The sequence below is a fragment of the Danio rerio genome, chromosome 9, assembly GCF_052040795.2.
Source record: "Danio rerio strain M-AB ecotype USA chromosome 9, GRCz13ab, whole genome shotgun sequence".
Classification (NCBI taxonomy): Eukaryota; Metazoa; Chordata; class Actinopteri; order Cypriniformes; family Danionidae; genus Danio; species Danio rerio.
In genome coordinates this window covers 3737355-3752670 of record NC_141029.1, presented here as the reverse complement: position 1 = coordinate 3752670, position 15316 = coordinate 3737355, and the positions used below count along the sequence as shown (strand labels likewise).

General features: G+C 35.1%; 2 protein-coding genes across 26 annotated transcripts in view; both read right to left on the bottom strand.

Moving 5' to 3' along the window:
• Positions 1–10150, bottom strand: part of tlk1a (tousled-like kinase 1a) — a 67663-nt gene extending 57513 nt beyond the window's left edge. For 4 of the 24 annotated variants that reach the window (XM_087266621.1, XM_087266631.1, XM_088651095.1 and 1 more), the window contains exons 1-5: positions 8310–10150; positions 6127–6231; positions 3881–3912; positions 3588–3722; positions 3008–3150 (exon numbers count right to left, since the gene is read on the bottom strand). In XM_087266621.1, the coding sequence (XP_087122747.1) occupies positions 3008–3038 (31 nt within the window). In that variant the 5' untranslated portion in view covers positions 3039–3150; positions 3588–3722; positions 3881–3912; positions 6127–6231; positions 8310–10150. 24 annotated transcript variants of the gene reach the window in all.
• mettl8 (methyltransferase 8, methylcytidine) overlaps positions 9283–15316 on the bottom strand; it is a 23994-nt gene continuing 17960 nt past the window's right edge. The window contains exons 11-12 of one of the 2 annotated variants that reach the window (XM_087265811.1): positions 10249–10298; positions 9283–10166 (exon numbers count right to left, since the gene is read on the bottom strand). In XM_087265811.1, coding sequence (XP_087121937.1) covers positions 10266–10298 — 33 coding nt within the window. In that variant the 3' untranslated portion in view covers positions 9283–10166; positions 10249–10265. Of the gene's footprint in view, positions 10299–15316 lie in introns of both variants that reach the window. The other variant, XM_087265810.1, reaches the window with a different exon arrangement.

The following is a 15316-nucleotide window of genomic DNA, read 5'->3' as shown; positions in this document are numbered from 1 at the left end:
GTCTCTACAGATTTGGTAAGTGAGCGACCAGTGCTCTTTGTATATTCAGTTTGTTCGTATCAAATAAGTTAACTATTGCATTGAGTGCAAACATGTTAGCACCGCATTTAGTGACCGGAATAACACACGCGGCTTTCGGACGCTACCTGCCGTGTGCATCTAAGTTTCCGGGAAATGCGGAGTTTTTTTCTCTCTCATTCGCCGTGCGGTATCAAACATTGCATGAAAAATACACGCATAGCGCAGATCTTCGAATCAAATATCTCATTTGTCGCGAGGGGCATGAATGAATTCCCTGAATGAAAGAGCCAAACTGCAGTTAAAGTCCAACATTTAATAATTTGGCAAATAATTCGACTACAGATGTGCATGTAGGTTAAACACCATCCCTTTCTCCTGTGTATTTTGACTGAAACTCGCGCGTGCCCAAATAGACACTCCCACACCCTCCCACTTTAGTTTCTCCGACACTCCCCCCTAAACAGAGCTGGACACCCCCACTTTTCTGACTTTTTCCAAAGAAGAGGTGTGAAAACACCCTGCTGAAACGAGGGGGTTTCATGGCCCTTTAAAGTCTCTATCTATCTATCTATCCATCCATCCATCCATCTATCCATCCATCCATCCATCCATCCATCCATCCATCCATCCATCCATCTATCTATCTATCTATCTATCCATCCATCCATCCATCTATCTATCTATCCATCTATCTGAGACCTTGTACATAAATTAACACTGCTGCTAATGCATCAAAGTGACCAGACTTCTTGTTATCTTTCATCCATTATCCCTGGTCAGATGGTAAAATAGTCTTGATAAAAACAATACAAAAGTTATACAACAAAGCAAACATAAAACAGCACTAAAATTGACATAGATACCCAAATCCCATTAAACAGTGTATATAGACAAACTATAACACCAACACTACATAAAAGAGACCAGATACCGATGATGAAACGGTATACTGTGCAGCCCCAATACCTTTACATACATAACCATTTAAACAATACACAAGTAACATGTAACTATCAAAATTTAGATTTTACAACAACTAGGAAGATCCATACTTTCATACAAAATAAATAACAACTGATTATATTATTATTTCTGGCTAATGAGCTGTCCTCAGGTTCTGGCAGTGCTCCACCACAGTGCTATTTATTTTTGCAGCTCAACAGCTCTTGAGAGGTTCTCACCTAAACACGTCCCTTGGGGAATATCACTTATCCTGGGTCTCTTTGCAATGAAAACAACACGTGCAACAAAAAATAATAATAAGCATGGAAACAGCACAGTAAGATTGAGGTAAAGTTGGTTTTATATATGCACACTTGTTCAGTGACAACTTGTGACATACTCCCTATATTATTTACCATGGTAAAAAAAATAAATATTCAGCTTGAAATCACATGCAAGTATGACTTCAAAACAACATTAGCACTATTTATATAACTGTGAACAATATTGTACTTGGTAGTCATATGGCTGCTAATATGATTTTGCTATTTAGAATTTGCACAGAATCAGTTTCTGAAATTATATTATTAAGAAGAAAGTCTGAATTAGGCATGGGTTGGTGGAATATTCTGATGGTATGATAACCCTGGATAAAATTACGGTATTGTGATTACTGCTCCAAAATGGGTTCTTTTTAAATGTCTGGGTAAAAAAAACAACAACAACTTTTTTCACCCATTGAACACAAAATATTGTATTTTAAGAAATATTTAAAATATTTTGGACCAGTAGCTTTTGATGTGGAGTAGGCATGGGGTGATAACCGTTTTCAAGGTATACCACGATTTGGAAAAGTGAAGGTTTTAAAACCACCAAAATTTTCTGTAATATAAATAAAAAAATGTTTTTAGGACAACAGTAGAAAAAAATATCCAGTGACGGCGTTTTAAATTGTAAAAAAAAAATCTGTGTTTTTGAAATTAATGAAGAAAGCAGAAATCAATGATTAATTTGAATTACTCAGCCTGACATGTTTACTTCTCCAAAATATTATAAATCTTTCAAAAAGTAAAATGTATTTGTTTATTTTTTTACCCAGACATTTAAAAAGAATATATTTTAGAGTAGTAATCACAATACTGTGAAATCGTGATTTTTTTTTTTATCAAAGGTTATCATACCGCCAGAATCTTATACTGGCCCATGCCTAACATGGAGGTTCCTTTTTTATTGGAAGTAATGTTGGCCTAAAAAAAACGAAATAAAATAGATGTGAAAAACATGTAAAAATAAAAAAATAAAATTGTACACATACCTTAAGAACGGTTTAACGTTTATGGAGGTAAAATTGGTTTATGGAGGTAAAGTTGGTTTAATATTCGTATTTTCAGACATTCTCCTTAATAATATAATTTCAGAAAAGTATTCTTTGCAAATTCTAAATATGGAAATCATATTAGCAATCAATGATTATTAAAGTACAGCATTGTTTACAGTCAATTAGATAGTGCTAATTAGGTTTTGAAGTCATATTTGCATGCTAATCCAATTCAAATTAAACAATAAAGAGACAGTTAAATGAACGAATGTGCAAATATTAAACCAACTTAACCTCAATAAACTGGTTATCAGCCCATACATATTCCAAGTGTGCGAATATTAAACCATCTTTACCAGAATCACAGCAAGGAAGATCTCTTTCAGGTGTGCTGACAGACAAATGCATTAGTTTTAGAATGTAATGCTCGGTGACAGGATGAAAGGTCAGTTGTGGGGACTGACAGAAGTTGACAACTGGCCAACCACTCCTCCAATAATATCCTAAATGCCATATGGGTGGAAGTGGACGACACCTTAAAGCAGGCACGGTGCCAAAGTTGCACTCATTACAGCAAAGCATAAACCCAAAACTGATAGAATAACATCTCTGTATAACTGTGTTTGACATAATATCACGTGAAAACATTAAAATCTTACTTTCATCAACGACTTTGCGTGAAAAGTTCACAAAACGCGCGGAAATGAAAGGCGGAAAACAACAAACCCATTTGCTCCATCGGCGACCCTGCCATCATGAACCCAGTCTCCAAGTCTCACTCCTGCTCACTAAAATCCCCAACTCCAGCGTCCAAAATCGACAGTTTTCAACTTAAACGTGATTTCACGTCACAAGACGACGCGTGTATGCTGGAAAAGAGCAAAAGTACCAGTTAGCGTTTTCTTTACTTCTTATTTTGGAGCTTTTGCAGTGTAGAATAGTAGGAGCACAAGATGCTAATTAGAGCCGAGATGCTAACCTCAGGTGGATAGGGCTTACGTGCTAAATAGCTTATTGCTACCAGGCTAGAAGCTACTTTCCACGATTTGATTTTGACAGCACAAGCTAAGCGGCTAACTAGCCGCGAAACCAACACGTTAGCATGCTAAGTGGCTAACACGCCTGTCAGCATCCATAGAGCCAGCTAACTTTAGCTGGAAACGGCTAAAAAGCTAGCCGGCTAACATTATAACTCATAGCCCAAGTCGGTCGAGTAATTTTAACCTCATTTTAACGGAACATCCAGCTGGATCTATCGTGTCATGCAAAAGTAGAAACTTATGGGAACAAAACAAGCACACTTTACCTTGTTTCGCTGGTGCGGGCGGCGCGGTGTGTGTAAAGCGGCGCCGGGGACGCGCTCGAGAGCCGCTGCTGCTACTGGAGCCAAGATGGCGCCCCCTCCAAACTTCCACTGCTACTTTGCGCACTCATCCAGGCACTTTAGAGAACCACAGAGCAAAACATCAATCAACTGTCCACGCAAACGACATCAGACAAAATGTGGGAGGTTAAGTGAATGATGGTGTGTTTTTTTTTTCAGTCTCATCTGGAGAGGAGGGGCTGTCAACACTACACTCGGGACAGAAACACACAAACCTTCATCGCCCTCTGCAGTGCGTCCAGAAGCTCTGAAGAGGAGAAAAAGATGGAAAAAAGAAGACATCAAACTGCTCTCCTGAAAAGTCTATCGCGATATTTGACACTCGTCCTGTTCAGATGAGATGCTGAGAGACATGAAATCACTGTCCCTTTCCATCACTCACTATGCATATGATTATATGTGTCTGACAGACAGAAATGCACTCAAACAGTCAAAATTAATCCCCATGCAGTGTATTTAGTGCTTTCAATTAGCTTACACTGCATATAAGTTGAAAACATAACAACACTGGAAAATATTCGAGTATAAAGAAGGTGTAACACTTCCTACAGTCCAAGAAAATTGGATTAAAGGGATAGTTGACCCAAAAATGTACTCATATACTTTCCCAAGTGGTTATAAACAGAGTTACCAACTCTCACGCATTTGAGAGTCATGCAATTGACCGTATTCTCACGCCACACATCACTTTTCTCACGCAGTAAAATCATCTCCGTGAAACATTCCGTTATAATAAAGACGATTTTAAAAACGTTTATCGTTATATAAAGATGTTATTCTCTGTGGAACCGAACTAACACTGGTGAAAGCAATGTAATCAAAAACAAACTGACGCATGCGCGCAGAAAACATACCAGCGCGCCTCTCGCACCGCTCCTGCATAAAGGGCCATGAAACCCCCTCGTTTCAGCAGGGTGCTTTCACACCTCTACTTTGAAAAAAGTCAGAAAAGTGGGCGTGTCCAGCTTTGTTTAGGGGGGAGTGTCTGAGGAAGAAAAGAGGCATGGTGTGGGAGTGTCTATTTGGGTGCGCTGAATTTCAGAGTTAAAACACACACACACACAGGGGAGAAAGTAACTGTGTTTACATGGACATCTGTAGTCGAATTATTTGCCAAATTATTAAATGGTGGTCTTTAACTGCAGTTTGGCTCTTTCATTCAGGGAATTAATTCATGTCCCTCGCGACAAACGAGATATTTGATTCGAGCAACTGCTCTAAGCGTGTATTTTTCACGCAATGTTTGATACCGCACGGCGAATGAGAGAAAAAAAAAACCCTCCGCATTTCCCGGAAACTTAGATGCACACGGCAGGTAGCGTCAGAAAGCCGCGTGTGTTATTCCGGTCACTAAATGCGGTGAAAATCCTACACGAGGTTAAAGTTTGGTTGTGGTGCTAACATGTTTACACTCGGTGCAATAGTTAGTTCGATACGAACAAACTGAATAAACAAAGAGCACTGGTCGCTCACTTACCAAATCTGTAGAGACAGAACAATCACCAGCAACTAGAGCCGCGTCTTTATTAAGAGGAGACTACAAGCGAATCCGGATCTCAGCGTTTGCAGATGAGAACAGCTCTCAGGTAAACAATAATCCTCCTTAGACACATAAGTTATTGTTGTCGAGCGTCGCGTACACTGTTAATCCACACGTGACTCCAGCTGAGCTCTCACAGAGAGAAAAAGAAAACGAAACTTAACTGCAGCAAACTATAAAAGCAACACTTCACGCTTGTTTTGCCAACACAACGTGGCGTCTCTGTCGTCTAAACACTGTGACAGTAATGAATATTAATGAAGTTGCACAATAGAGCGCGCTGATTGGTTTGAACCAAGCTTTACTCATGCATTAATGCAGCATACTGTAAGACGTAATAAGACACACTCTGGCACAGACGTCCAGTCTGCACGCTGGAATACAGGCTATTATGTCATGGCCGTGACGCAGCTTCAAAAATTCGTTTCAAACCGGAAGTACGAATTTGCTTAAAATAACGCAAAAACAACCAATTTACACTTTTTAGTGAAATATATGTGTCCTAATAGTGTTTTTAGCAGTGTGGGACACATATACGACTGTCAACAGCTCAAAACATGTGTTTTGGTGTTTCATGACCCTTTAAGCTGGAATTACACTCGCGCCTGGTGACTGCGCGCGCCCCTCACGAAACGGCCGAGGCTTTTATACTCGCCGCGTTCGCCGTTGTGATATTCTTTAAAACGACAGGGGGCGGTCAAAAGAAACCCTCCTTAAAATCCGACGGATAAACAGAGAACTAGGAACTTTCCGGAAGTACGTCAAATCATAATGTCGTTCAATATTTTTAAACTAATTTGCATTGTTTTTATAAATTATTTTTATCTCCCGAGCGAGCGAGCACGCGTGTGTGTGTGTGTGTGTGTGTGAATGAGAGAGCGTGATGCTGTGTTTAGCTTGATTGGTGGACTTTTATTTTACCTTCTTTCTTTCCAAGCGTTCCAGCTCCTACTTCTGGAAGTGTTTCTCTCGTTCGATCCTCTGTTTCTCTGCTTCTTCTCGGGCTTGGGATTCAGCCTCTTCTCGCTGCCAAAGACACATAAAACCACAGCATACATTCATTTATTACACATCTCTAAAATACCTAAAAGTCTAGTGCCTTGTCACATATGGGACCCCACGTTTGGCTGGTTAGTGTGGTCCAATAATGTCGTTTGACCATGTCCAGTCAGCTGTGTTATCAGTGGTTATCAGCTGATAGATATGGGCCAGTAGGGGCCTTCCGAGCAGTAAATGTCGCTCAGAAGGCTGTTATCATCCATTCACATTGTTAATCAGCTATACTAATAGAGAAGAATCCAGATCTGTTTTTACATTACTGTGACGGTTAAGGTAGGCATTAACAAAATATAATTATTGGGAAATTTAATAAATAATATAAATAATTCTCGTTAACTTCCGGCTGCAGCCGTTTGTAATCTATAGCTGATTAACCATGTGGATGGATGATAACAGCCTCCTGAGCCTACCAGTAGAAAACTATGACATCTCACGGCGTTATCCGTGTTACTGACAGAAATTAAAACTATTATTAAAATATAAGTACTAGATGAAATATTACCTGTTAAAAGTGACAACTAAAAAAAAATTATACAAAATAAAAATTTAATGTAAATATATATATATATATATATATATATATATATATATATATATATATATATAAATATATATATATATATATATATATATATATATATATATATATATATATATATATATATATATATATATATATATGAGCAATTCCATGAAAATGTCAACCTTGCCATGAAAAGACAAATGTTTTCACCAAAATAGCAAAACCGTTTCTACATTTTTTGTGCAGGCAAGTGTTTTACAGTACTTTAAAAATACTTAAAAATGTCTCTGTCAATGTTTTCAAACTATTATATTTGATTTACCAAAGTCAAAGAAATGGCAATTTCACATTTGTCACATCCATAACGAAAAAGTGTCACATCCATAACAAAGCTTTTCCCTCAAAAATGCAAAAATGTCAAAATAAAATAAAATCAATCAGTTGTGTTCTATAAAGAGCCAACTCTTAACCTTTTGTTGAGCGTTATTTATTTTGGGTTGTGCAGTTTAATTCACAGAATTTCTACAAAATATGTTGTATACTGTAAACTCGCAGACTTTTTTTGTCACATCCATAACGCTTGTTTATTTTCCACATTTAAAGTATAAAAATGTTCACAGATTGAATTTTTTTGATCCCATAACTCTGTGGTTAGTTGTTTTGGAAAATATAAACAGATGGTTCAATATAATGTTAACGTATACTTTCTCTGCTAATTTATGTTTTGAATTTTTACTGCAAATGTCACATCCATAACGCTGGAATCAGCCATATATACATATATATATAAAACAAAAAAGTTAGCGATGTTATTTAATTATAAAATTACAAACATTTTAAAAACTATATTATATTAAAAAATAGACCTACACATATATAAATAAATACTAAAACTAACTAAATAAAGCTATATAGAAATATTAAAAGAATTTATAATATGTGTCATCATTATATACATGTATATTCATAGAATTTATATTTATAAAAATAAACCGAAAAAACTAGGAAAAAAACTTTAATTTAATATTTAAACATGCATTTACATGTATACATACATATATAGACCTACAATTAAAATAATAACGGTCTGCATTATGAACAGTGATTCAGCAGGTAAAGAACTTTCAGAATGAACAAAACGTGTGCCTTTTAAAACTACCCTTTGCTGCCACAAGGTAGAAGCAGATGCCAAATAATTTATAAATACATTTATTCATTTATAAATATAATTTATAAATAAATGCATTGCACAAATATCTCTAACTTCATCCCATAGCTTATATATTAATTTAAGTATATGTCTTAAACAGTTCTCACCTTTCTACGACAAATCTGACGAGAAACACCTGAGGGAAAAACCTGAGGCACGACTCGAAGCTCTAAAAGATAATATTCACCAAATGAAATGCAACCGGAGAGCAGTTTTTGTGGACTCTCTCTGTCACTCTTTAGTATCCTGTTCTCTGTCATGCCAAAATGAATGAAAGCCCGTCTGGCAGCGTCCACTCCAGCCATAACTCACCTTATATCTGTTATCAAGCATCTAAAAATACAGCTCCTGAGATGAAGAGCATCTGACAGTCAGGGCTAATGATGAAACTTCTGCTCAGACAATGATCTGAGGACAGCAGCGATGTTTACGAGCGAGCTAAATGCTGCATTGTGTAACTCAATGTTAGAGACGCCACTGTTAACTTCATATGTGCTTAAATATCTCTCTGAAATCACGCAAAGACTTTCAAAGTGCATAAAAGAGTATTAAGAGTTGAGCATGATACGACTTGAATACTAGTTAGCGCCCATAGCTATATACATTAGATGCCGCCTACCCTGATGTTATCTATTGGAAGGAATGCGTCAATAGAGCCGCCATTTTAGTACAGGGTAACGCTCCTTTGAAATGAACGCCATCTAGCGGTCACATAATCTAATGACTAATTATTATGACAACTTGATTAACTTCTTTTATAAATATATATATAACTTGACATTACTTTTTTTCCTCACCACCATGGTCTTTTTCACAAGACAAAATTTTGTTGTTGGAAACTATTTTATATACTTAAATTTGACTTTTGCATGCTAAAAGTACTCGAGTAAGAGACTTTTTACTTGATTTGGGTCATTAAAAAAAACTCCCTTTGATGTATGTAGCCTACCTGCTGTAGTCAACTTAAAACCTACAGTAGGTTGACATAAAACCAAAACAACACCCATTTTTGGCATAGGACATTTCATTTGGCAAATTTTAAAATAACAGTAAGTTTATGACATGTTAAATATATAGTATAATTTGCTTGTTTTAAACGTACAGAATAATAATAATATATAGTTATGAAACAACCATAACATAACACCAAATGTTGATTAATGAAGGTACATTTATAACAACTATTAGACAACTGTATTGTAATACCATGTTGCATACAAATGCATTCAACAGACTTACATGACAGTGCATTGCTGTAGAGGACAAATAAAGCACGAGACAGGTGTTTAGAAAGAGTAAAGTTTATTTATTTTGACATGCAAACTTATCTAAACAAGACACACTTTCAGAAAACAGCCCGAAAACAATATAATGCGCGCGCTCGTGAATATAACCCGCGGCTGTCTTTAACTGTTGTCTTCAATAGTCCTTCTTTGCTCAACAGCTCAGCTGAAAAACAAAGCAAAACATTACAACAGTCAGACAGAGAGCAAAGAGCATAGAATTACCAAGAGGGGACACTCTACAATTTGGGAAACAATAACGCGCTTTTTGAATAAATTAAATAAAAACAAGGCAGCTGCTTTCCATCGCGACAGCAATGACGAGCGATCGCGATCACTTCAAAATGGCGGAATCCGGGTCTGTTGCTCTCGGTCATTCTAAGCTCTTTGCATATTTAAATCATAACTGTTACCATGGTTTCTATTTCAAACTATAGTAAACTAAAGTTTGAAACTATAGTTTAAAATAGAAGATGAGTGGGCCTCGCTACTCCCACCCACCATAACCCTCGCAGCGAGGTCCCACTACCGGCCCCCCGTGTTTCCCTGAGGGTCCTCGGGGGTTGTTTGTTCCCTGCCTAGGGCTCAAAGGCCGCCTCGCCCCAGGGAGTGCACGAGAAAACCGGGCGCCAGGCCGTGCCAGTATTCACTGGATGTTGCTCGGCGGCACATTTCGAGCAACAAACACGTAATATTCTTTGCGATGTTGCGTTTATGTACGCAAACCGCAAGGAACTACAGCACAGACGGGCCCGGGTGAAGCATCACGAAGCGGACTTCGTGAGTTTGGCGTAGCTCCACTCGTACCGTCGGTATTGAACTCACCTTGGTCAAGTACAAACAGCTACACCGGGCGAACTGACACCGCTGACAGAGAGCACACGAGCTTTATAGGAATGCATATGCAAATTTTTACAAGGCACGTCACTGTTGTCTCGTTGTCATGGCGAGCGCTGAAGAGGGCTCACCTGATTGGAGCACAGACTCAGGAATCTGCGTCACGGTGAGTTGCCATCTGCTGTGGACAAAAATACATTAAATATATTCAGTATATATTTTTACATTTTTGGTGCTGTGTAATATTCTGAGATGCAGTAGAATATGGAGACAGATGAATATAATTGGATATATGCCGAGCTAGTGTTGTTCCCTAAACTTCCGGTGACCGGTTATTGTGAGTTTTTTTCCACTTTATACGGTTCCTTTTACAGCATCCATATTGTAATGTAATTAAAATACATTCAGTTAAATAAACTTTGGCATTCGTTTAGTTGTTCAAGCGTAAATCGAAACAAAAGGCCTTTTACTCGCACTCGGCCGTCAGAATCGGCAGGCTAGCGCAGAAGCTACACTGGGGTAAAATAAATGCTCATATTATAAAGACATGGCGGGAAAAAAATGTAATTTAATGCAGTGCTTCGTGTACAATCTGAGACCCACTTTATATCGGATATCACACAGCCAGTGGAGATCGCTGATTTTTAAAGAAAACAGACCTTACGTGCTGATTTTTCCTTTGGCATATAGTTTGCCGGAAGCGCTTTACTGGCAAATTAAAAGTCCTATATTAGCATGCTTCAGCATATACCCTAAAATCCCAGGATGTCTTTCGAAAAAGAATACGGGTTTAACTCCGGCATCCTGAGGTTATTATACCAAATTCACCCACTTGCCTCTGTCCTTCATGGCCTCCCCATATTATAATTGGCTTTATCACTCTGTCTTCTCTTTTTTTTTTTTTTTTTTTTTTTTTATTAACAAGTACATAACTATACAATACTATACAGAACAAAATACATACCAGAGTGTATATTGATATATATAAAATAAAAAAATAAATAAAAAACATTCAGTAACTGAAAATCTTATATTCCTTAAAAATATTACAAGTCTTCTTTGCTTTGTTATTAACAATGTTTTCCAAACTTGTGCAGTAGTCCTTAGTCTCTTGAAGAAAGTGAACAAAATTTGGCTTTGATCCAATCCATTTTTTTTTATGTATATGAAACTTTCCCAAAATAATAAAAAGTTGTACCAGAAAGGTAATTTTTTTACATGTATTAAAATAATAAATGCAAATATCAAATTTTTTTAACTTAAACACAATATTTGTTTTCCTTCTTAGAAAATTTTCCACATCCACCCAGAAAATCCTTGTATATATACAATCACAAAACATGTGGACAATAGATTCCTTTTCCATACAACAAAAATCACAGAAATAATCGATATCCAAATTAAATCTCTCCAAAACCTCTTTAACTGGATATATACTATGTAAAATTTTAAATGTAACTTCTTTTACTTTGTTATTTATACAATATATTTCACAAGAACGCCAAGCTTTTTTCCAATTTATATTTATGAATACATTGGTCCATTTTAAATTATTATATACAACTGTATCACCTGTTATAAGATTTCTAATATATTTATTAGTATAACTTTGTTTAATAATATCAATATCTCCTAAAAAAAGGTTTTCTTTAACATATTTTCCTTCAAAAGATCTATTTCCATACGCTCTTATAAAATGAAGAAGCTGTTGAGATATGGCATCAAATACAATAGCATACTCTTTTGGAGTAACTGGAAAACCAAATTTATCTAAAAATTCACTGTAAGATAACAAATTACCGTTTAAATTAAGAAGTTGTCTAACTAATACAATATCATTTTCATACCATTTTTGGAAGAAGAGAGATTTATTTTTATATTGGATACATCTATTATTCCATATAATATATTTGTTTGGAGAAAAATTGTGTTTAAATACCAGCATCCACGCTAATAAAGCTTGTTTGTGAAATTTAGCTAATTTCACTGGAAGTTTGTCAATTTTAAAATCACAACTCAACAGAAATTCTATACCCCCAATCATGTCAAATATATGTTTTGGAAAAGTATACCACATACTGTCCTTTTCTTTCATGAATTTAATTAACCAATTAATTTTGAATGTATTGTTTAAAGTTTCAAAACTTAATACAGATAACCCACCATTGCATTTTTGTTTACACATAATTTCCTTTCTTAAATAGTGATGTCTATTTCTCCATAAAAAATTAAATAGTATTTTGTCTAATTCTTTATATACATTTGATGGCATCTCTAGAGCTAAAGACACATAGACAGATCTTGATATACCTTCTGCTTTGGACAGTAAAGCCCTACCATTCAGGGATAAATCTCTTTGAAGCCATATATTAAATCTAGTCTTAGTTTTATTTATTATGGGTTGAAAATTAAGCTTATTGCGTTCATTTTCTTCTTTATGAATGACAACCCCTAAATATTTAACTGTATCTTTAATAGGGATACTATGTAATTCTGTCAAATTGCATGATTTAATTGGAAATAACACAGATTTATTAATATTCATTTTAAGACCTGAAACTAAGGAAAATTCTTTTACACAGTTAACTGCTTTTAATATTTCTAAATTATTTTTAAGAAAAATAGTAGTATCATCTGCTAGTTGGGATAATTTAAATTCCTTTCCAAATACATGTATACCTTCAAAATCTGCTTTTTTAATATATAGGGCCATAATTTGTGTGACTAATAAAAACAAAAATGGAGATAAAGGGCTACCCTGTTGTATACCTCGATTAATCTCAAATCTACCACTTGTACCTGCAGATAATTTAACTGAGCTATTGCATCCATTGTAAATAGTTCTAACAGCTTTTTCAAAGTATTCACCAAAACCAAAATGTTTAATGCATCTAAACAGAAACTCATGACTTACAGTATCAAATGCTTTATAAAAGTCTATAAATAAAATAAAAGAGTCATTTGGTATATAATAATTATAATCAATCATATCTAAAATTAACCTAATATTATTACTTATATGTCTTCCGGTCATAAAACCAGATTGCTCTTCTTCAATAATCTCCTCCAGACCCTTTTTTAATCTTCTTGCAAAAACAAGAGCAAAAAGTTTTGCATCGTTATTCAGAAGAGTAATCGGTCTCCAGTTATCAATATAAAGTTTATCCTTATTGGGTTTAGGGATTATTGTTATAAGACCTTGTTTAAGAGTTGCTGGTAGTTCCCCACAAGTAATGGATTCTTTAAACATTGCAACTAAAAAAGGAGATAACTGTGTTATAAACATTTTGTAAAATTCACTAGTCAATCCATCGTTTCCTGGAGATTTATTATCCTTCAATCCCGAAATACATTTATTTATCTCTTGTAAATTAATTTCTTGGTCACAAAGTAATTTAAAGTCTTCTTGTATAATTTTGGTTGTATCAGATATTTTACTTAATAACAGCTCAGCTTCTTTTTCATTGTAAGGTTCTGAAGTATATAGATTCTTATAAAATTGTGTGACATACTCAGCAATTTCTTTATTACTTTCACATATACTGTTATTAATCATGAGTTTACTTACAGAAGACATTTCGTTATTACGTTTTTCTAAATTAAAAAAATATTTAGTATTTTTTTCTCCTTGTTCAATCCACTTTTGTCTACTTCTTACAAAGGCACCTTTGGCTTTGTCTAAATAAATTGTATCTAACTGTAGCTGTAAAGAAGTTAGTTGTTTGATTTCTTCATTTGTTAGATTTTTTTTACTTGTTAATTTCAAAATTTCTTCTATTAAATTGTTTTCTTTTGCTTTTTTAACTTTAGCAATATTTTTCCCTATATTTATGGCTATATTTCTTATTTCAAATTTCATTAATTCCCAATTGTGACCAAATTTTTTAACAATACTTGCTTTTTTCCAATATTTTTGTATAATATCAATGGACTGCTTTTTAAAGCATTCATTTTCTAACAAGGTTTTATTTAATTTCCAATAGTTTGTTTTAGAAATGGTTGTTCTTTTTCCATCTTTGTTCATCTTAATCATTATAGCCTTATGATCTGTTAATACTGAAGTATCAATTTTCACTAATTCAACATCATCTTTATTTATTGCAGAGATTAACCAGAAATCAATACGTGACTGTTTTGTCAGGTCATTATTAGTCCAAGTATACATTCTTTGATCTGGGTAAGTATATCTCCAGATATCTAACAAATCCATTCTCGCACATACACTTTTTAATACAGAGGTTTTTTTATTTTTTTGGGGGGGCCAACGATCAACTTCTTCATCCATAACAGTATTAAAATCCCCACCCCAAATAATTGTTGCATTAGGATATTTAGAACTTATTTGATTAATTTTACTCTCAATTGTTGTAAACAAGTGATTATTATTTTGCTTATTATTTGTGGCATAAACATTTACTATAATAAATTGGGAAAGATCTATACTAACATGTAAAATTAACCATCTTCCTTCCGTATCTATTTGCTTACCGAGAACTTGACCTTTAAATTGACCTTTTAATACGAGTACCCCAGCTGAATGGTTAGTACCAAATGAAAACCAAACATCATTCCCCCACTGACTCCTCCAAAAGTTTACATCTGCTTCACAAGCATGAGACTCCTGAATAAAATAAAAATCTGCACCTTTACTCTGACAAAACAAAAATAAAGATTTCCTCTTCAACAGGTTTCTTATACCTCTGGCATTAATCGAAAAAATTGAAATTGACATGAACAATAACCGATTGCAATTAACAAATTAACGTATGCTGAGTGCTCTTAACAAGAACATAAAGTGTCACCCACTGAAGCTACATGTTGCATTTATCATCAACAATAAGTGCATTAACCCATCTTCTCTTAATTTCAGTAGTAATTCAAGAAGTCATGTAAAGTAAATGAACAGCCAATATCAAGTCTCTGACTATACTTTTGATGACATTTGAAATCACTAAATGATCAGCCTTTGATTTCTTTTCCATTCACAAATGCTTTGTTACCTACTAAATAAGCCTTCTCCCCATTTTTCCTTGCCTTTTCAACAAACGGCCACAGACGAGCACGCGTTGCCCTGTCATCAGCTGTTAGGTCTTCTTTCACCTGAAGATTCATGCTTTTGAGAAACTCGTTGTTCTTGGCGCCCTTCCAGAAAGTGTCTCTAGCTGATCTAGACATAAATCTGACGATCACAGGTCTTGG